Genomic DNA, 23,524 nt, shown 5'->3' with positions numbered 1-23,524 from the left:
CTTTCTTTACTCTTCATATACTTAATTCTTAATAAAATACAAGAGTTATAACAATTGTTCTCTCTTTTTATAGGGATTGTCAATTGTCTTATTCCTCTGCTACTACCATCTTGAGAGACCAAATGAAATCATTTTAACTAAATCTTGAATGCCTATAAGATATCCCTTTTATCTCCTACCATCAATTGCTATATTGTTGGGGGATGGGTACAGGCAGTGTGACAAATATCGCCAAGATTTTGAAAACATCACAAAAAAATACACTAAACGATATGATCACGATATTATTGGAAGATTTTCAAAATGTCAACGGATTTTGAAAGTCACAATTAAATCGCAATATTCTCACGGTATTGACTAAAAAAATAGTAAATTCCTTAAGGAATTTGAGTTATGAATATATATTTAAATTTTAAATTTATTTATTAATATATACTTTTATTTTTGGTGAGATTTTCCCAATAATAACCCGAGAAAAACCTCAAATTTTGAAAATCTCCCTAGAGATGTCCTAGAAAGAGATTTGTCACTACGGATATAGGTATCGGTCCCCCTTAACCCCCCAATCTTAGATTATAGGGACCCAACTACTTATTATTTTATTTTTTTTATCATTTAAAATGTTTTACCATATTTTATTATTTTTATGGGAAAATGCTAATGTCCCCAACTTCGTTGGACGTTAGCAACATCCCCAAAGCCTTTAAATGACAAATGAGGCAACCAATCATCAATTTAAACCATCATTAGTTTTATATCACTATTGGCAAACCATGATGAAAATAAACATCCAGTCGAGTGATCATGACCATCCAAAGGGTGGCATAAAAAATGGATATCAAGATTAAGAGGAAAAAAAAATAGGACCAATCATCATCTTGAAACACCTATTTAGGCCCTACCATCAATTGCTTATGATTGTAAAGTATTGCTTAGGTTAGAAGATGCTAATATCCAATCCATGGCTAACAAAAAATGGATGGTTTTTACAAAATGGCCAACATTCAAAAGGATTACGATCATTTGATCAACATGATTTTTCCACCATGGACCGCTAGTAATGGTATCAAATGTATGGGCAATCCAGATCAATGATTGGCCATCCCATTTGTCACTTAAAAACTTTGGAGACATTGCTAACAGCGTCATGAAGGTGAAGACATTAGCACTTCCCATTTTTGAAATATGAGTTTCAATTACTTTAATATAAATTATTCCCCATATTGCTAATCCAAATGCAAAAGAGGGCATACCTGGTGATTTAAATTGTGTGGCTTTAAGTCAAACCTGTTGACAGTCTGATTCACTGTACACATTTAGCCCAGCTGATGGGTGCACCAGCCTGATTCCACCCTGTATGAAAATATCGTGTGGTTTTAAGTCAAACATGTTGACAATCATATTCAACATGCACATCTAGCCCGTCTGATGGGTGCACCGCCGTGATTTTTCTCCAAGTGATCTTCATGGGGGGCCCATGGTGAGGACATCACATCATGCAAGCCATTATGTACATATCAGAGGAGGAGGCAAGCCCCTATCTCCCTGTGGCTAGGCGAGTACTCGTTTGGGTCTAGAGGAAGAGTTGAAGACCCCACATTGGGAAGATGCTTGTGGGTTGCATGGAGTACGAGCTTGGATAAATTTTGAACGAGCTTGGATCACGAGGATGGCATGATCGGACCGTTGGATGCGGCTTGATCATCATGGCCCGCCTTGATCATGGACGTCATCAGGACCCATCAAGTACTTAGGATAGTTTAGATTGTTTATGCTTTAGTACTTTTGTTAGTTAATTGATTTATTGGATTATATTTTCATTTTCTTTTAGTAGGGGGGTTATCTTGAAATAAGTGTTTATTAAGGAGGAAAAAAGCAAACTATGTTTGGCTTAAGCTGTTTTTTTTTTCTTTTTTTTTTTTTTGGTAAAAATTTAAATCTTAAACTATATAAGGCCTTGGACATCCAACCCTAGGGCCGATGATGCTTTGAATGAAATTTGATGTTTCTCTCTTGATGCTCTTGTGAATCAAATCTTTTTAATAGTGTGAAGCCATCCCCTTGGTGTGAATCCAAGAGGAAGCGAAGCCACCTTGGAGTGAATCCAATACTATCTCTTCTCCTCCCTCAAAGGTATCTTCTCAACTACATCTTTTTTCTCACCCTTTTTTTTTTGTTTATTTTCCTTCGCCACTCTCAAATCCTAACATCCAAAACCACAAATCCATCAACCCAAACCTTTCTAAACTCAAAACCCACCCAAGTAAATGCGGATTCATCCATCCGTACAACCGTACGAATGTTCGTACGGACTGGACTCTACAGTCAACCTGCAACGCCCCGAACTTTTCGATACTCGAGCATCGAAAGTTCTCGAGCGTTACCATAAGATTCAACGTAATATATGTGTGTGTATGATACCAATCCAACTATCCAAACCTTACATCTATTCCCTGACACGAACCTAACCATTGTGAATGATCTCCACTCATAAATCCAGCAATCGGACCGTTGATTTTAGGACAAGATCATCCATCAAGTGATTTAACACATAAACCATCTCTTAAATGAATTGACAAATAAACCCTTCATCCATGATGATTTAGATATAAGTTCTTTAACAAGAATTACTTAAAAACATGGCCACAACCATGTAGAACCATTAGATTTCGCAAAACTCTTAGATTAGCAATAATTATGAAAATGTCATTAACATAGACCCTGTGATTTTAGATCACATGGTTCCCATAATCCGTTTGATGCGAAATTTTATACCATGCCTTTATATCACAAATTACCCATACACGTCAGATTTCAACCCTTAGATCATTGTAAAAATAACCCAATGGATAGATCATCCATTAACTATTGATTTGGGGCCCACCTGATCTTTGGATATGCTTCAAATTGGGGCTCAACCCCTTAAATTAAATGGAACAACGAATGGACGGTGTAGATTTTCCAGAAACATCACAGTGGACCCCACCCTGCATTGTGCAAGTGCATAGCAGGTGTCCACCGGCCGTGCACCGAATCAGAGGTTGGGTCAAACTATGTTTGACCCAACGAAAATCGCAAAAGGAAGGCAACTCCTTCCTTCTCGCAACGAACGTTCGTCCGCTGGGATGACTTGTGGCCCACCACTATCATCACGTAGGATGATCCAAACCGTCCATCGTGTGCGGACCCCACCTCCGACCAAAACCCTACTGGCCACGTGCACCCATGCACGCACATGTGGCCGCAACAACGGTTGCAAGAAATCACCTACACTGCAACCCTAGTGGACAACGTCCGTTTGGGAGTCCAAGTGGGCCACCATCACGATCATGTAGAGCGATCTGAACCGTCCAGTGGATTCATAGGACGAATCTGACCAAACCCTAGCCCCTCTTACACATTTTTAAACCCCCACGTGTACACAGCTTCGAACACAATCGACCGGACTTCGCTGAGTTGCGAAACGAGGCCGAAAGTTTAGGAAATTCTCTCACCGGAACTCATGGTCATGACAACTCTAACTGATCCGGACCACGGGAGACAAATCCGATTCCCTCCACGTCATTCGAAAGGAACATGAGGGAGAAAAGAACACGGCACTTCACCGTTTCTCCCTACACCAGTTGCACTCCCTGGAATTTCATCCGCAAAACCTCATCGCAGGACCACCATCCGATCATCCTTGAATGCGTGATCAAGACCATTACTTGATGGATGGCCCACCAAGATTGCGGAATAGAGACTTCACTGTTTCGTAAAAACAGGGAACTACGTCCTTCTCTTTTCTGCGAAACAAGGATTGCGTGAGAACTTCGCAGAAGGATCTGGAGAACGCTCCCACCTATTTTATTTTTTATTTAAAAAAAAAAAAAACAACATAACCGATGATAGAAAGAAAGATGGGAAAAGAAAAGAAAAAAAAAAAAACAAAGCGAGGGAAGAGAAACATGAGAGAGATCGAGAGGAGAGAGTAACGTCCAACTCTCTGCTGGACGTAGCAAAAAGAAAAGAAAAGAAAGAGAGAGAAGGAAAAGAGAAAGAAAGAGAAGGTGGAAGAAAAGAAAAGAAAGAGAAAGAAAGAGAAGGTGGAAGAAAGGAAAAGAAAGAAAGTAAGAAAGAAAGAAAGAAAAGAAAAGAAAAAAGAAAAGAGAAAGAGAGACAAAAGAAAAGAAAGAAAGAGAGAGAGAGAGGAAGAGAAGAAGAAAACCGTGAAGGCCGAGGTTGCTGCCCAAGTTCAGTTCAGGTTCAACCCGTTCCTCTCCCTTCTTTTTCAGACTCTTCTATTTCCTTGGCAACAAAGAGGAGGAATGTATTCCACCTTTCAGAACTCCCATACGAGAATAAAATACAGGGATGTTATAGTTTAAACACTAATCCTAATCATCCGATTCATGTGGGCTAGGACAGCAAAGCAAGTGCTGATCTTAAGATTACCCGAGGCCTTAAACTTTACTAGGTGAGGGTGTTATCCTTTAAACTTACATTAATTGAAGTTGTTATATTTATCTTGTCTTTTACATGCCTTCATGTTAATATGAATCCTCCCTGCAATTATATGTTTTACCATCAATTATTTGCCCTTTGGGATTATAATATAATGTTGATTACGAATGATCTTTATGAATTTGTGTGTGGCGATGGATACAAGCGTTGCCCTTGCCTTTATCAATTTATTGAGTTGGTTATTACCACTCTCCTTATATTTGAGTTGGCCACTATCACTCGTCTATTTGTTGAGTTAGCCATTGCTACTCTTCTTTTATTGAGTTGACCATCGTCACTCTCCTCTTTATTATGTTGGCCATTGCCACTCTTCTCTTTATATTATTGGCCTTATGTTATTTATTTTTAAGGCTTGGGCACGTGTCTTGATATTCCTGAACTCCTATAATTCAATGGATTTCTCTCTTTGGTGCAAGTACTATGTTGGAATCCCTCTTCTAGCGATCGAATAAATATCGTGGACGTAATGTGTTTTCAGTAGCAGCCACGGGGCGACATGTAATTCCATGTTTTATGGGTGATGGTGCACAAATTGGTGTATGTAAATCATTATACGTGTTACTTCAATTCTTTTCTTTTTGGGGGTTGGATGTCACATTTAGTCGCTCCAATCCGGTCTTCTCTTTTGGGGGTTGAATGTCGTAATTAGTCGTTCCAATCCGGGTTGCATGATTCACCCGGTCATGTGTTGTGTTCGTCTTGGGATAACCGCATAAATCCATGTTAAACGTGGGAGATGCCAGCGAATCTCCATAGTATGGGATGCGGGGCGAGTCAGATAACTATAATTGTATTCCACATTGTGGCGATCGCTAAGTGTGATAAAGCGCATATACTTTGCTAGGCATGCATCTCATGTAGATTGCTTGTGCATATTGATACCTCTTGTAGTTGTGGAGTACGGGATGTATCAAAACTTTTACATTGCTTTTATGAATCTCTTGAATTACTGTTAATCTTAAAGGATAACCATCACTATAAGTAGGGCATTGACCCTCTCCCAACCGTATAGATGATGCAGGTGATGTACAAATCGAAGACTTAGAGGACCATCTCCCTATGGAAGATCATACTGAAATAATAGGAAAATAGTTTACTATTTAGTTTTATACTTCCGTTGCGAACTCGATAAATGTAATAAGCTTCCATTGAGAAGGCATTTGATTATTTATTGAATTCTATTACTCTGATGAAATAATCAATACAGTTGATTTTATTCTTGTGAATGTTACCTTCATAAATGTATCTGGATGAAGAAAAAAAAAAGGTGCAATTCTAAAGCATCCAGTTTATACATTATTAACACCCGGTTTTCTCAGGCACGAGTATAAACTCTGCCCGTGAAAATTCGGAATGTTACACAACCATACAGCCGCGCACGTGTGACCCATCTAGCATATGGTTTTATTCCCTTTTGCCCTTTCTCATCCCATTAATGTTTCCTCGCAAAACCATAACCCTAATTCATAGTTTCTCCTTCTTTTCATATACCCTAAATCCCATTTTCTTCCATAAACATTAATCCCTCTCAAACCCAAAATTCCCTCAGTTCCCTTTTGATGCAAGTGATTCCCCTTGATTGATAGTCAATCCCTATGTTAATTTGGGGGTTTCTTAATCCCATTGGGACCGATTGCTTTGGTGTGTTAATAGTTCCTATTACGAGCATGTATTAGCCTAGGATCTAACATATTATCTATTTACTTATTGTTTTGGATTGATATAAGATTACTGAAATTTATGATTTATTGCTCATATAATCTGGAAATCAGATTTTATCATCACCTTAGGATAGAAAACTTCATCCTATATTAGCCCACCTAATGCATGACTCAGATGTCCAACATGTGACATGTTGGCACGTGAGCAAGGTTGCATGTGGAGTTCACATGCAACCAATTGTGAGTGATCATTCCTTGGAATAAATAACCACATTCAAATCCTGAGCCTACTGCTACCAATGATGCAAAATAAGACCAATGCAGATGAAAGAAAAAAGGAATGGAGGAAAACAAACAAAATAATCCTTACCGGGTCACTTCTAAAGAAGACCAGCGATGTCTTTGTGAGGATAAACCAGCGTTTCTTCCATGATGTCCATCCTATTCCTACATGTGTATTAATTGCAATATAGTAGTTTCAGAACAGGTGATAATTCCCACTGGCATAAAAAAATGGAAAGGGATTATCTGACAATGCTGACTATACGTATAATGCTCTGGATAATTTGTCCATTGTTGTTCATTAAATAAGAGCACATTTAAATAGATTACAGTTATAAGTGAGAAATAAACATAATGTAACTTTATGGCCGTCTCACAATTTTCACCATGGTCAATCACAAAATGAAGAAATAAAACTTTAAGGCTGCCTTAGACAGTGGAAAAGATCATCTATTGATCAACTTGATGTAATAAAGGCACGGCATATTGCAAAACCTCGACTAATTAGAAGCAAAAAAATAAATGGCATGCAGACAAGTGTTGTAAGAATCTTTTAATGAGTGAAAGAGCAAATACTCCTAGAAAGTTAAGAAGTCAATAGAAATAAAGTAAAGAGAAAGGAAGTTATAGAAAATGTGATTCAGAAATTAGAACAAACCAAAGACAGAAATTGCTTTGAAAGTTATCTGATGTGATCCAAAAGAAAAAAGCTCAAACTTTTCGCAGAAGGTAAGAGTTGTATAGCCAGTGTTTACTCATGGAGAGAAGCATATACCACAACTATGAAGAGAAGAGAATATGGCGAGCATCCATAGCTCAAGGGATCACTAAAACATCTATCCAGAAATAAATGGTGCTGAATGTTAAATTTTCATAGGGATGTGAACTAGAAACTGGAGAAGTAAACAAACCTTTGGATGATACAAGTAGCGGCCCACTCTTGAAAACCTGCAGAGTCTTGTAAAGTCAAGAAAACAGGAGTTTTTAGTATTTAAACACGTCAGTGTTACCAAATATAAATAAACCAAACAGCATAATTCACACAAAACTTAAATTGCAAACAGACTACATGCTATGACACCTGAAGGCATAATGTATCTTTTCATAGAACTATCCCAATAAGCATTTCAATGGATCCATAGATGGATCTTTAGGTGGATTGGCTGCTGATGGATCAAGGGAGGACTGACCAATGAATTTTCAGATCAGTCTACTGATGAATTGGTGGCTGAGTTTGATGAAGGAACAGCAAAATTAGAAGAAAGAGAAAAGTTGGCAGATGAACCAACAGAAATGATGGTTGGATTGACTGATTATTCCACCTTTGGGTCTGCAAAATGGATCCACAGGTGAATCGACTAATGGATGGCAAATTGAGCTGTGTGGAGAATTGAGGGCCAGATCAACGATCTGATCAGCAACTCTTAATACGGAATATGACAAAGCAAGGATGAACACATCTTTGGTGATGCAGAGATTGGGAAATATTTCATAATCCAGAAAAAGTTTTGATTCTACATAAGAAAGATTTTTTACAAAGATGCAAGACCAAGCGAATAGATCTAAATGAGTGTGCCCAATCAAACTGTGGACCCTACAGAGAGGTACACTGCACAATCATCTATTATTCATACGTGTGCATTGTTCGCATATATGCAACATACATGCTTAGCATGTTAGGAAAGTCAATTTCTTATTTTTATTCAAGTCATTAACTAGTTTCCATTTTATTTCATGAAACTGATCAACAAATAAAGGCAAATATTAGGAGTTATAATTATGTTAGGAAAGCAATTGGCAAAAACTCCATATATGCATATGTAGCCACAAGTATTGCACTGTCTTTAAGAATTTTATGAGAGAGAACTCAGTCATTGTGTCCAGTGATTGGAGTGTCTATAAGAGTTATTCTAATTTCTAGCTTGTTTTTTTTTTACATTGGAACATTTTATTGACAAAGGCCACAGCCAAAATATACAAACAAAGACAAATAAAATATAATTACAACTCAAGCCAACTATCAGGAAAATAGCCAATAGCCTTCGATGCAATTCCTTGCTCCTTCACATGCATCTTGGCCCTACTGAAGACCTCCAAGACTCACCCTGCCCAATACCTAAAACAACGATTATTCCTTTCCAGCCATAAGAACCAAATCCCCGCTAGAAGACATAGGCACCAAACTCTTCTCCACATCTTTCCTAAACCACCTCCATGCCACATCAAAAAGAACTGACCAATGGAACTCAGTGACACCCATGCTATTCCGAATGGATTGAAGAAACTTTTCCACATCTTCCTCACGGATAAATAAATGATACACAGTTTCCTCATCTTGATAGCACATTAAACAGACATTTGGTAGAATCATCTTCCTCTTACAGAGGTTATCGACCGTTAACACCTCGTTACATCCCACAAGCCATGCTAAAGCGGCCGCCTTTCAAGGCGCACAATATCTCCTAACGTAAGCAAATTGATTGACCCCTTCACTATCCCCTTCACCACAAAGTAACTTGAAAAGTGATTTAATTGAGAATTTCCCCGACTTCTCTTTTAACCACAACAATGAATCCGATTTAGATAACATACGACGCACCTTGGAAAGCAGCTTCACCAACTCCTTGAACTCATCATCATCTAAATTCCTTCTGCATGGCGGAACCCAAATAACCTCCCCTCCTTGCATATTAAAACAGCTTGCAACCAAAACATCCACATCCATCAACATCCTCCCTAACTTGGGGAAGACCTCACCCATTTATATCCTCCTAAATCCTCAATCCATCACTTAAGGAAAATCCTACCCCTTCCCACACCTTACTTTTTATAGAAGCCACCGATTTCCATAGAAAACGTGACCTATACAACAACAAAGTATGAACCCCAACCCCCCCTCAATCCCATACTTCCTACCCACCACCTCCCACCATAAGCTACCCTCTTCCAACCCAAACCTCCAAACCAACTTTCCTAACAATGCTAAATTCACTACCTCCAAATTTCTCAAACCGGTACCCCCATGATCCCTTGGCTTACACACATCTTCCCACTTCCTAAAATGAAACCTATGCTTTTCTTCCGCTCCATTCTGCAAAACACCCCATCTAATTTTTTCCAACTTAACCAAAACCGATTTCAGATAACTTGTTCTAGAGATGTGATGTCCAAAAAGACTGTTTGAAGTTCATTTAATAGATTTTTTTTTTAGAGATAATAAATAGAGTGCCGAAAAGCACGAGAACCATACAACAAGAGGCCGAAGCCAGCCACCCAAATTTATAAAATTATAAATAAATAAATAAATAAAAACAAAATTACAATCAATCTCCCCATTAGAGAAAGAAGCCCACTCAATCACCAGGCCCCTTGTGCGCATCTTGACCCAACCCAAGGCATGAATCAAGTTCCTAAAACACATTCCATTCCTTTCATCCCAAATCACCCAAAGATCCGCTAATAAATAGAACCACCAAATGCCTTTCATCTTCTTTCCAACCTCCACCCCATGTCAACCTATCAGATGGTAGCCGACAGAGTTCGGGATAGCCCAAGAGACACTGAACTTGGAAAAGTATAAAAATAAAATAAAATAATAAAAAAATAAAAAAAAGATCCATAAACAAACCTTTTTATTCTTTTTTTTTTCAAATAATTTAGGAGTTTGGAAGAGATCGTGGATTCTAAAATCTTGTGCATGCAATCTATCCTTATTCTATTTCAATTCCAGGCTCATCGTACAGCATCATGTGGCAATCTGCCATGAACATAAGCATAAATATAGCAAAAACTTATCTTTGACTCTGGGGAAGTCATGGTGGTCACTAGAAGACATGTGCTACCAGATTCAAGAAGCCATAAGTAAAGGTAGCAAGCAGATGCATGACTGAGAAAACCAGAGTTTAAAAAGAATTGGCTGGAACAGCGGCGAACTGGGGATCAGGGAAAAAAAAACAATAGTCCAAGAAAAAATGCAAGTACAAACTTAGTCACCGCAGATTCCATGTCACAAGGGTCCACTCTCCAGCATGCAAATACTAACCATTCCACAGGACTGCAGCTTTTGTCAATGTGTTTTTTTTTTTCACAATAACTATTGTTGGGTGAAAAAATAGTTAAGTCACTAGGTGGACTTATGGAATGGACCACCTCTACTTACCAGCACAGACACTTTGAGTTCCGGGCCCTAAGGGGCGTCTACGTTCAAAAAGAGGCCAACCTTCCAGGAGGTCGATACGACTGTAAGGACACTCAAAAAGGATGCAACTATAAGTCATAGCTCGGCTATAGGTCAATCATAACTCGATCATAGCTCGACCAGAGCTCAGCAATAGCTCGGAACTGTCTCTAACAGAGCAATTGCCGATTCAATGGAAAGCTCGACATGATCTATATGATCTATCCCCGGACCAATAGTCCGAGAATCTTTCCAATAGCCCGAAGATCTCTCCCAAGATCTTCGGAGGATCAGATCAAATCCCGAGAACCTCGGAAGATGATAATCTCGTAAAGATCCCAGACGAATCTCTGAACGGATTCATCTCCAGCATATCAAGGAAGACTCCTTACAGCGTCCGTTGTCTTCCCTCCCTTACAAATAGAGGTACCCCCAACCAATGTAAGGTACACATTCAAAAACCCCTATACTCGACTGGTGACTCTTTTCCTAAAGAGATCCTACCCTACAAAAGACCCCAAAGTCCTGACTTAGGCATCGGAGGGTCCCCTGTACAAGCCAAGGTCTCCATTGTCTCCTGTTTCCATCTGTGCAGGTCTTGAAGGGTCAACCAGCAAAGGTCTTCCGGAAAACTGCACCAACAGTTTGGCACCATTTGTGGGAACGACGTGTTAAGTTGTTCCTGCTTTACCAGATAAGTTTCAGATAATTACAATGGCAAGAGGGAAGAAGAGAACTCAAGCCTCCCCAGTTGCAGCTCCAGTCACACTTGAGCACACACCGCCGCCCCCGGAACAACCCGACCAACCAGAAAATCATCAGGGTTCATCCTCGCAACTCCAAGCAAATTCCGGTTCCGAGAAACAGGGTCAGCGGTCCCGTGTAAAGGGAGGTCGGTTCAACTCCCTCGAAAAAGGGGTTGGAATACTCGGAGAAAACATGGGCTACATGAGGCAGATGCTGGAGCAACTGCAGCCCCAGCATGTGCAGAGAGCTGATAGGGAAGAGCAAGCGGGCAACAATCCTCTTTAACGTTCCTGCATGCGAGCAACCTCTCTGAGAAGCCGACCACCCTCTCAAAAGAGCCAGCAAAATAGCTCGGCCAGACCAGTCCTGTCTCACGTTTCGAAAACTACAACTTTGCCCGCTTCTAACCTACGCCATGAGCTAGATCGAAAGAAGCGCGGTAAGGCCCCAGTCGAAATTGGCGAGCCCTAGGAAGCCGAGCTAAAGAACTTGCAAGATCAGATTGAGGACATGCAACAAGCCTACCGAACTAACATGCTAACGCAGGCCACGGCGGAGGAATCCGACCACCCGTTTACTACCGACATCATGCAGGCGCGACTACCGGCCAGGTTTCGATTGCCCCAGATCACTCCCTTCTCAGGGAATACCGACCCGTTGGAGCACATGGAGTCCTTCAGAGTCTACATGAAACTCCATGACGCCTCTGATGCGGTCATGTGCCAAGCCTTTTCTCTAACTCTGGCTGGAGCTACCCATCTATTATTCAAGCAGTTGAAGTCGAGCTCCATCAGTTCATTGTCTCAACCAACCACGCTTTCGTCACGAACTTAATTGGAGGAAAGAAGAGGCTCAAAGCACCTGCCCACCTACTTTAGATTGTCAAGAAAGAAGGCGAGCTCCTGAAAGACTACATCAAGCGCTTCAATCTGGAAGCATTGCAAGTCGATAAGCACTTGGAAGAGCTTACCCTCAATGCCATCATTACCGGATTGCGACATAAGCAATTCATCTTCTCGCTGGATAAGAATCCTCCTACAACGATGGCCGAGCTACTGAACAGGTCGCAGAAGTACGCTAACGCTGAGGAATCCCGGATCCTACGAGAGGCCGTCCAGAACAAAGTTCCTCCGACCAAAGAGCAGCAGGCCCGGGCAAAACCAAGCTCTGCCAATTCGAATAAGAAAAGGAAGGACGACCAATCGCGGGACAATCGCCACCCGAACAAATAGCCCAATAGTAAGTTTAAAACTTACACTCCCCTCAATAAAACTCCTGAACAGGTTCTGATGGAGATCCAAGATAAGCGTCTCCTTAACTGGCCAAATAAAATGAAGTCTGATCCCAAAAATAGAAGTAAGAACAAGTATTGCCACTTTCATAGGGATCACAGACACAACACTAGTGATTGCTTTGATCTTAAACAAGAGATCGAAGCACTCATCCGTAGCAGCCATCTCGGGGAGTACGTTAACCAGAGAGGAGATCGTGTTGCAGCGAAAGATGACCAGCCCGTTAACAATGAACCTACTACAGAGATCCACACCATCTTCGGGGGCCACGAAGACGAAGGGGACTCAAACAATGCTCGAAAGGTCCATGCCAGAAGCATTGGTCGTCCCAAAGGTGAAGTCCAACTAGTAGGGAGACCCCTGAAGGAACAAAAAGTGGAGACCCACAGCCTGACCTTCACTGAAGAAGACGCCCGAGGAATCCATCACCCACACGATGATGCGCTGGTAGTCATCCTAACCATAGCCAATTAGAAGGTGTTTCGTATCCTCATTGACACCGGATCGTCGACCGATGTCCTCCTCACTCAAGCGTTCAACAAGATGGGAGTTGGTCGATCTGACCCCATTGCTCAACTTCTCAGGTGGAAAGGTCATGTCTGAAGGGGCAAATTAGCTCCCACTTACGGTTGGGGACAAACAAAACCAAGTCACCACATTGGTCGACTTCTTGGTAGTAGATTGCCCATCCGTCTACAACGCAATCTTGGGCCGACCATCTCTGAATGCTCTATGAGCTGTGGTCTCGACCTACCATCTGGCCATGAAGTTCCCGACTGAGCAAGGGATTAGGGGTCAGTGAATGGCGACCAACATAACGCCCGACAATGCTATGCAATGACACTGAGAACCTTGCACTGAACAATGACTATTACTTCACTGGATTCGCATGAAGAATCCAAAGAAAGAGGTCGCCCTGTGGAAGACCTCATTCCTATTCCACTGGACAAATCTGCCCCTTCCAGAACCGTTCAAATTGGATCATCCCTAACGGCACCATTACGGGACAACCTGATAGCACTCCTTCGACAGTACGCAAACATCTTCACATGGTCTCATGAAGACATGCCTGGCATCGACTCCAAAGTCATCTTGCATCGGCTGAATGTCGACCCTGCTCATCGACCGATTCGACAAAAGCGTTGTGCTCTCGATCCTGAGAAGTATGCGGTGATCGGAGAAGAGGTCGACAAACTCCTCAAGGCCAAGTTCATCGAGGAAGTTTACTATCCAGATTTGATAGCCAACGTTGTGTTGGTAAAAAAAAAAAAAAAACAAATGAGAAATGGCGGGTCTATGTGGACTATACAAACCTGAACAAGGCCTGTCCCAAAGATAGCTTTTCTCTCCCTCGAATCGACCAACTGGTCGACAGCACAGCTAGGCATGAGCTACTGAGTTTTATGGATGCTTACTCCGGTTATAATGAAATTATAATGCATCCACATGATAAAACAAAAACCACCTTTGTCACTAACAAAGGTCTTTATTGCTACCGAATCATGCCTTTTGGATTGAAAAATGCAGGTGCCACTTATGAGCAATTGGTCAACAAAATGTTCGCCCAACAGATAGGGCGGACAATAGAAGTGTATATCGACAATATGCTCATCAAGAGCATCAAAGCTACAGACCATATCACTGACCACGAGGAAATGTTCCTCATCCTTCGCAAGTACCGAATGAAGCTAAACCCGAGCAAACGTGCTTTCGGGGTTAGCTCAGGAAAGTTCCTCGGCTTTTTGGTCAGCCAATAAGGAATTGAAGCGAATCCCAAGAAGATCAAGGCTCTCCTTGATATGCAATCGCCAAAAACGACCAAAGATGTTCAACGACTCACAGGGAGGATCGCTGCCCTAAATCGCTTCATGTCTTGAGATACAAACAAGTGCCTCCCCTTCTTCAAACAGTTGAAGGGGAAACAAGTGGTAGATTGGACAAAGGAATGTGAGGTGGCCTTTTAGCAACTCAAGCAATATCTAGGGTTGCCCCCCTGCTCTCCAAACCCGAGTAGGAAGAGTCCCTACTATTATACTTGGTTGTATCCGATGCGGTGGTGAGCTCAACCTTAATTAGGGAACACGAGGGAAAGCAATTTCCAGTATACTACGTCAGCAAAGCCTTAGTTTTAGCCGAGACGAGATATCCAACCCTGGAGAAATTAGCCTTGGCATTGGTCGTCTCCTCTCGACGCTTGCGGCCGTACTTCCAAGTTCACACCATCATCGTCTTAACCGATCAACCACTACGTCAAGTGCTCCAAAAACCGGAAGCTCCGCGACGACTGACTAAGTGGGTAATCGAGCTAAGTGGGTTCGACATCAAGTACCAGCCCTGAGCGGCCATTAAAGGTCAGGCAATGGCCGACTTTATCGTTGAGCTAACTCCTACACCTGAGTAAGCCACTGACCTACCAAGGTTGGAGCTCGCCTTGAGTGTAGCACTGACCAACCAACTACCGAGTCGTTCGACACCGACGTTCTTCCCGACACACCCCGGTGAACGCTCTACGTTGATGGCCATCCAACTCTAAGGCAAGTGGGGCCGGGATAGTCCTGGAGACCCCAGACCATATATACATGCAATATGCTTAACGATTTGGATTTCAAGTCTCCAACAACAAAGCAGAATACGAAGCCCTACTCGTTGGACTTAGGCTAGCAGCCAACATTGGGGCTCAGCAACTCGAAGTCTTCAATGATTCACAATTGGTCGTCAATCAAATAGTTGAAGCATATCATGCCAAGAAGGAACGCATGAAAGCATATCTACAGAAGGCCAAAGAATTGATTGGAAAGTTTCAAAAATGCAGTGTGGCCCTCATCTCTCCGGCTGAGAATTCCAAAGCCGACATGCTAGCAAAACTAGCCATTGCAGATGAAGATGACATTCTGAGATCCGTCCCAATCGAGTTCCTTACGCGAGCTAATATCGACGAGGCCGACCTCGCAGCAGTTCTTCCAATAAGCTTGGAACCAACTTGGATGGATCCGATCATCGACCATCTCAAAGAGGACAAGTTACCTGAAGACCGATTAGAGGCAAGCAGGTTGCGAACTAGAGCAACCCGCTACACCATACTCAACGACATCCTCTACAAAAAAGGATTCCATCTTCCCTACCTCAGATGCCTCCGACCGGAGGAAGCAGAGTACGTCCTAAGGGAGGCCCATGAAGGGATCTGCAAAAACCACTCTGGAGGTCGAGCATTGGCCTACAAAGTGATCCGACAAGGCTATTACTGGCCGACCATCCAAACCAACACTCGACAATTCGCTTAGAAATGTGACAAGTGCCAACGCTTCGCCAACATACCTCGGCAGCCACCTGAAGAGCTCATCCCAATGACTGGACCATGGTTGTTTACTCAGTGGGCAATCGACATCATTGGTTCTCTCCTGACTAGTAAAGGTCAAACCAAATTCGCTATGGTAGCGGTCGACTACTTCACAAAATGGGTTGGAGCTGAACCATTAGTGAAGATAATCGAGCAAAGAATCACAGACTTCGTCTGGAAAAACATCATTTGAAGATTCGAAATTACTCGAACCATCATCTCCGACAACGGGAAGCAATTCGATAACAAGCAATTCTAGGGGATGTGTGAAAACCTCGGAATCCACAATGTCTATTCCTCACAGCGACATCCGCAGTAAATGGACAGGTCGAAGCAGTCAACAAAATCATCAAGCATCACCTCTGAACTAAGCTCGAGAATGCCAAAAGGGCATGGGCTGAGGAACTCCCTAAGGTCCTTTGGGCGTACCGAACTACCACCCAAACGGCCGCTGGGGAAACGCCCTTTCCCTAGCATACGGAGCAGAAGCGGTCACCCTAATGGAGATCGGACTACATACAACTTAGACAAAGTCATTTGACGAACAAGTTAATACCGAGCTAATAGCACTGAGTCTCGACCTTCTCAAAGAATGGAGAGAGCAAGCTCGGATCCGAACCACTGTTTGCCAGCAACAAGTGACGCATTTCTACAATGTCAGGGTGAAGGTTAGAAGATTTCGAGCCGGCGACTTAGTCCTTCGAAAGACCTTCCAAAACACGAAGGAACCAGGATCGGGGACTTTGGGCCTGAACTCGGAGGGACCCTATGTAGTAACAAGTACGAGTCGACCTGGCTCATACTGACTGGAAGATCTAGATGGCCAGCTCTTGCCGCATCCTTGGAATGCTGAACATCTCAAAATTTATTACCCTTAGCAGATCAGCGTGAAGCTTATTGTACGACGAACAACTTCAAGCTAGTACCAATAAAGTTGTTACGACATGATTCCTACTTGACATGCTATGTCTGTCGGATCCAACCAATCAGATCTAGTCAAGGTCCGACCAAAGTCCGATCTACATCCGACCCATCGGATCTAGTCAAGGTCCGACCAAAGTCCGATCTACATCCAACCTATCGGATCTGACCAAGATCCGACCATGGTCCAACCTACGTCTGACCTATCGGATCCAACCAGGGTCCAACCTATCCAAATTAAGCTCGATCCACTTGTTCGAAATTAAATACGATCTACTCAACTTAGACAAATTCTACAATAGGGAAGATCGTTATAAAAATGAACAGATTTTTCATTGACAAAAGCCACAAAGGGCACATTTTCTTCAGTCAAGCCCCGGAGGGCACATTTACATCAATTTACATTAACAACAAACAAGAAAAAGGGAAAGAGCCAAGGAAAGGTATTGCAAAGCCAAGGAAAAAAGCTCTGCAGAGGGAGCCGATCTTCAAGCCTCGAGGATCTGCTCAAGAGTCGCCTCATCGCCCCTGGCGTCGGAGCCAGATTCGGTCTCATCAAAGCCAGAGAGATCCAGCTCTGGTGATGGGGACATCATGCGTACACGCACGCCCCCCTACGCACGTACGCAAGGAGGAGGACCCCATCGTCGATCTGGATCAATGACGACGTCTAGGGAGGACCTCCTAGCTAGAGGACTGCGTTTTGGTCCCTTAGACTGGACCCGATCGTCATGTGAATCCCACCATGGGTTCTCATGATCGTGGCCCACTATACTAAACGATCTAGTACTTTGAGTTTTGGTTATTTTTGTTATTGGGAACATCATGGATGGTTTAGATTGCTTTGATTAGTTGTTATTTGTGGTTACTTCATCTCTAAGTAATAGGTTGTGCACATAGTGCGAGTTTGGGGGTATAGGGTTTTATTATAAATAGACACCCCTTGTAAGTTTTTTTTTCATTGAATATTATAAATAAAATTCTACGTTTTCCTGCTTCTCTAATTCTCTGAGTTGTGAAAATCCAATTGGATGCGAAACCCTCCCTTCTTCGAAGGGCTAACTACCGTAGTGCGAAACCATACCCATCCCGATTTGCCCCCATCTCCTACTATCAATATCCACCATCTCCTATGACCAACCAATCATCAAATCCATCATCCTTTCACAGCGATTCTCCCCCTACAGCAAAATTTCAGAATTTGGCCCTACAGGAAGGCTGAAACTTTGGCGAAGCACCGTGATCAAATCGATCATCCATTTGGCCTGAAACTTGGAGGGAAGGTGGCCCACCCCTAGCCAACCAGGGCCAAGCTGGCCTTTTTCTGATCTGTGTGCCCCACACACATGCGGGCCACCACCAACGCACATACGTCAAGTGGGTTAGCTGTCCACACGTGCGGAATCGATTCCAGGTTCTCTCTTTCCTCTCTTTCACTCCTCTCTCACCTGATTTCCCTAACTCTAACCCTAGATTGTCCTAAATCCCTATTTTCATGCCCTTTTTAAACCCTAGGGTTCCCCGAATTGAAATCCATGAATCCCTTGGATTGGGGAAATATTTTTGTGCATGTGTGGATGAATTTACTCTCCTTTGAGTATTGTTTGGTCTATTATTTTTATTGATCCAGCCCTAACATGTGTAGGCCTGGACTCGCATAGATTCCCCTTGATTGAGTGCATGACTTTATATGGGACGTGAAATTTTGTGTGATTGTTTCTAATTTAGTATGATCTTAAGCCTGAATTTTTTCTGCATATCATGTTTAATTTCCATGTCCTGCATCATCTGGGAAGGCCTCCTTCATGGTCTCAACGCACTTGGCGTAGCCCTGACGATAGAGGGCATTTCTGTCCTCCATGTACAACTGGGAAGACTCGTATTCTTTGGCTGCGTCTTCCCGAGCTTTAGCCAAAGCGGCTCGAGTCCCTGCCTTCAGCTTCTCGAGCTAACTTTGGAAGATGTACTTACCCCGAGGAGACTCATAGGAGACTTCTTAACTAATTAAAGACTTTGGGATTTGGGTTTCCTAGCCAATCAAGTCTTTTAGAGGAGCAAAGGAGCCCCACCAAGACCAGTCCCTAATTTCTCAATCTAGCCATCATTTAAAGGGAAATTACAGGTCACACCAATGCGATCAGTCCCTGATTTCTCAACCTAGCCATCATTTAAAGGGACGTTACAGGTCACACCAATGCGCACTTACCTCAGGTAGCCTCCTCAGTTCCATTATTTATTATAGCCTTTTGAACCGAGCCCAGTTCCCAGAAAATCAATTCCGTACCTTTATTATGAAGCTTACAGTTAATATTTTTCCTGACTCAAAATCAGCATCCGTAATTATGCCAAATATAATTCAGATAATTATGGTATAAATACTCTTAGTGTGTTTCAAGGATAATATTTAATGATATATCAGCTACAACTTTGTGAAACAGTTATATATTATTGCTGTTGTTTACTTTAATTGGTTACCTTTTGGTTATACTTTGCTAGTTGGTGCTGACTGGAATTTAAATGGTATTCTTTCCAAAGTTTCAATCAGGTCCTCGAAATGTGTTATTCCAAATTTTCTTATGATTTCTTTTCCACATTGGATGGGTTTCACAACATGTCGAGGACCCAATGATCTGTGGAAGTTTGCTCAATCTTCTATCCCAACATGCACCCATGATGCAATCACACCCCATCCAACACATGCACATTCCACACGCGTGCACAGAAAGAGGTCCAGATGGATCCCACTTAATGACACATGACAATATCTTCTATTTTGAGTAGTTGTACATGTGTAGCTGCCCTGCACATTCTAGTTGTTTTGGGAGTTTCTTTGTCTCTTTCAGTTTTTTAAAAGATTGGATCAAATAAGGAAACTGCATGAGCAGGCATGTATTAATAAGGCCACAGGCCATACGCACAATTGAACTCTTTTGTGACATTTTCAATACATTGCTAGATGTTTCTCTTATGGCAGAAGTTATTGGAGGGAGGACTGAAGTGAACTATTAAGCATATTGCTAGAGGACTGTTGAGTATTAACTCATAGTCTCATTTTTTATCTCTATTTATCCTGCATGTGATAGTATTCTTTAAGTTTTTTTTCCACTGGATCTTATTCCCAAATCAGTACATTTTCTCTCAGCCCACTGCTATTTATGCTATTAAATTTCAATCCTTTGGGTGCAATGACCCACTTTCTCATATGATCGAACATACGATTATTCATTGTTACTCAATAAAACATTGCATATCTTATTTCAGGTGGTAGTCAATCTTAAAGGCCTGTTTGGTTTTCCAATTGCAAAGGGAAATGGCTGTAAATGGGTAATGATTAATTACTCTTGTAATTGTGTTGTGACATTAGTTACATTTGACTGCAATGATAATTTTGCCAGACTGTTTGATTCACCCACAAATCACTGTAAAAATGATAGTTTTATAATATGAAAATGTAATAATTACAATTTACTTTACCTACTTCCTTTACAATTGTATTAGACTCTTAACTTACAGGCCATAATTCCTGTTCAAACAAACATCTGGAAATGATAATGATGGCTCATTTACTTTGCATTTCATAGGAAATTGGAAAACCAAATAGGCCCTTAGTCATCAGTTGTGTGATTAGGCATTGGTTTTTGGACATCAGCATTCCCTTTTATGAGGATTCTGCATGCATATTGGTTTTCTACATATTCATCTAAGGGCCTGTTTGGATGATGCCCTCAAATCATTTGGGTTGGCTTCTGTTTACAATGTCCGGAAAATGGCTCTTGGCACTTTTTGCCAAAAAACAGTTTGGTAATATGGAGTTTTTTCCACCATCCACAGACGTGCCAATGCAGTAGACATGCAGAGATCCCAACCATCCATGTAGTGCCGTCATGTGACTGCACCTATCTCAAAAATAATGCCCATCTATTTCAAGGTGAACCACTGTAGTAGTGAAAATCTGAACGATTGATCACCTTCCCAACAAGCGTTGACACATCTGTCGCTATTGCCGTTTAGAAATGAGTTGGAATAGTTTTTGGTTGTCATCCAAACGGGCCCTAAGGTTTTTTCTCACTCATTCACCTGAGATGGATTAAACCAAGATTTTCAACAATCTGTGTATCTCATCCTCATCACTGTGATTAATGCATGCACCCATGCATTGGTGTGTTCCAACCCATCTAAGGTTTCTGCCTTGCATTGATGCAACAGAATGTAATGAAAACAGCATCAAAGCAACAGCTAATTCACAGTTTTTGCACCAAAATCACAACTATCACATAGAAATAAATAAAATTTAAAAATAAAAATAAAAAACAAATGCATATTACACAGGAATGGGAATTCCACTATTATGGACATAAATAAACATATAAAAAAGTCTGAATACCGAATTGTCTGCACCAGATGCCGAAAGACCAATGATCGTATTCCCAGCATGAGAACGCAGCTGCTCAGCTGACACAGGGTGAGCCGACGAAAAACTGCAGTCTCCCTAAACACAATGACCCAACGGTTTTTTGTAAACACCATTCGCTCTCCCACCGCCCGCAGAAACAAAATCTACTAATGGAGGTGCCAAAAGATTCTACATTTTCTACCTGGTGAAAAGAAGAGTCTGCATTTCGGGTAACCATCTCGGTTCCAAATCATGTCCTGTTAAATGTGCATTTTCGATAAAAATTACAAAATCAAGATTTAAGAAACCCTAGAAAACCTGAAAATTACTGATAATGAAGGAAAACCGACCTTCAAATGTAGAACATAAGGGTTAGAGATTTCAAAAGGAAAGCAAAATGAAAATGGAAATTGATATGAAATAAATCTCAAAAGGAATGTGTTTTGGGAAATGCAGGTTGGGAGAGACGAACAACGCCCAGGTTGCCTAACGGAAACGCGGGAGTCGAGCAACGGACTTTTAATGCGTCCCGCGCAACACGGCCACACGTGTATAGACAGCGACCATATACGTATACGTATGCCTGAGAAATCGTAGAATGGAGGGCGACAGAGGAATCATAGGATCCTCCACCCGACCGAGGATGCGAACTGTATCGCGGGGTTGGGCACGGATTAGGTCGTACCCCCGCCTGTCCGACCTCGGGACAGGCTGGGGTCCGAGGGGCCGGAGTGATGTATGGATTCCATCCACACTGTCCATCCATTTTTCCAAATGATTACAGACGTGAACCCAAAAATAAGAAAGATTCAAAGGTCAGTTAGCCACACAGAGGGGATTAAATTCCTACCGTCGAAAATTATTAGCGACCACAAAAGTTTTCGATCAAGATTATATTTGCTTTTTCACTGCACCCATGTGTATAAGATTTTATCAACACGTTGGATGGCAATTAAACAATATGGTGGACCCTAAGAACGTTTCAATGGTGTGCGTCTTTAGCACCACTGCTTCCTGTTGTGTGGTCCAATTGAGATTTATATATGCCTTATTTTTAGATTAATAATTTAAATGATATTTAAAAATGGATGGACGGTGTAGATATAATTCGTCCATCATGGTGGCATCTCATTGTCCCTTCCAAGCCTTCGCCTGTCCCGAGTTGGGAACACGCGGGGTAGTACCAAATCCTCGCCCCCCGGGGTTTCAGTTTGTACACGTGGAGCTCATGATTCGGTGGTGCAGACCATGACTCTTCTTTGTAGGGTCCCACGTGAATGGAACGAAAACTAAATGGACACTCCTTGATAGGGCAATCATGACCTTTCAATTTGGAATCCGGATACTCTGCTTGCTGCAAATAGGAAAATCCTGCTTTCCAGCATAGTGATTGGTCCAATTTGTGCCTGTAGTCTGCAAATGGATGGTTAGGAAAAGAAATACCGATCAGAATGCAGTGCAACCGAAAATTGCCCAAGATGGGTAGGTTGGATCATCGGACCGGGGAGGATTTTGGGGGCATGGCCAGACAACGGAAGGGCCCAAAAGAACATTGATCTACGCCACTGAATCATTGCCGCATTTACTAAAAAACCCGACTATGGGGTGCACTTATCTGGACCGTTGTCTATTGGGCCCTACTAACGTGGATGGACCAACCTGATAAAATCTCGTAACCGCTCGGTTGTGATTGCTAATGACAATTTAGAATAATGGAAATGAAGTAACGGTCCTAATTCAAATGAGGAGGGAACCAAGCAGCTGGTATCTTTTTATCGGAAGATTTTTGGGCTTGATCCATCCACCTTGGGGCCCAACAACCAAATGGCCAGGATCACTTAACCAAGGCCCTTTCTCGTGCAGGCTGAAAACTCGAGCATGCCGTTTACGTCGTGGACTTCAGAATGTTGACCATACCTTGAGAATTCCTGCGAATATTTGACTAGTTGAATGTGGACCGTTGTTGTATCTGGTATTCTATTCTAATCATATATCTACAGGCCACGAGTTCAAATGACGGAATAACTTTAGCCATGGTCCATCAGCGGTAGGCCTCACAGATCAATGGTCAGGATACCGCACAATAATTAACACCTAGCAGCCGCAAAGTGGAACCCGGACCGTCCAAGCGAGTCCTGTCCATAGTGTTTCTCGGCGGAAATCGCACCGGACAAAATTCACGCCCACCATTTTCTTCCGTTAATCTGTTTT

General features: G+C 42.1%; 1 protein-coding gene across 8 annotated transcripts in view; it reads right to left on the bottom strand.

Moving 5' to 3' along the window:
• LOC131235090 (rho GTPase-activating protein REN1-like) overlaps positions 1-21,990 on the bottom strand; it is a 78,982-nt gene extending 56,992 nt beyond the window's left edge. For 4 of the 8 annotated variants that reach the window (XM_058232206.1, XM_058232217.1, XM_058232235.1 and 1 more), the window contains exons 1-5: positions 21,742-21,989; positions 21,516-21,572; positions 21,305-21,409; positions 7,358-7,403; positions 6,535-6,611 (exon numbers count right to left, since the gene is read on the bottom strand). In XM_058232206.1, the coding sequence (XP_058088189.1) occupies positions 6,535-6,611; positions 7,358-7,403; positions 21,305-21,409; positions 21,516-21,551 (264 nt within the window). In that variant the 5' untranslated portion in view covers positions 21,552-21,572; positions 21,742-21,989. Of the gene's footprint in view, positions 1-6,534; positions 6,612-7,357; positions 7,404-21,304; positions 21,410-21,515; positions 21,573-21,663 lie in introns of all 8 variants that reach the window. The other 4 variants (XM_058232226.1, XM_058232241.1, XM_058232211.1 and 1 more) reach the window with 3 other exon arrangements.
• Between the last annotated feature and the right edge of the window lie 1,534 nt (positions 21,991-23,524).

Source organism: Magnolia sinica, chromosome 2, assembly GCF_029962835.1.
Source record: "Magnolia sinica isolate HGM2019 chromosome 2, MsV1, whole genome shotgun sequence".
NCBI lineage: Eukaryota > Viridiplantae > Streptophyta > Magnoliopsida > Magnoliales > Magnoliaceae > Magnolia > Magnolia sinica.
The sequence above is the reverse complement of the archived record's forward strand: the minus strand, read 5'-3'. Positions and strand labels throughout refer to the sequence as shown.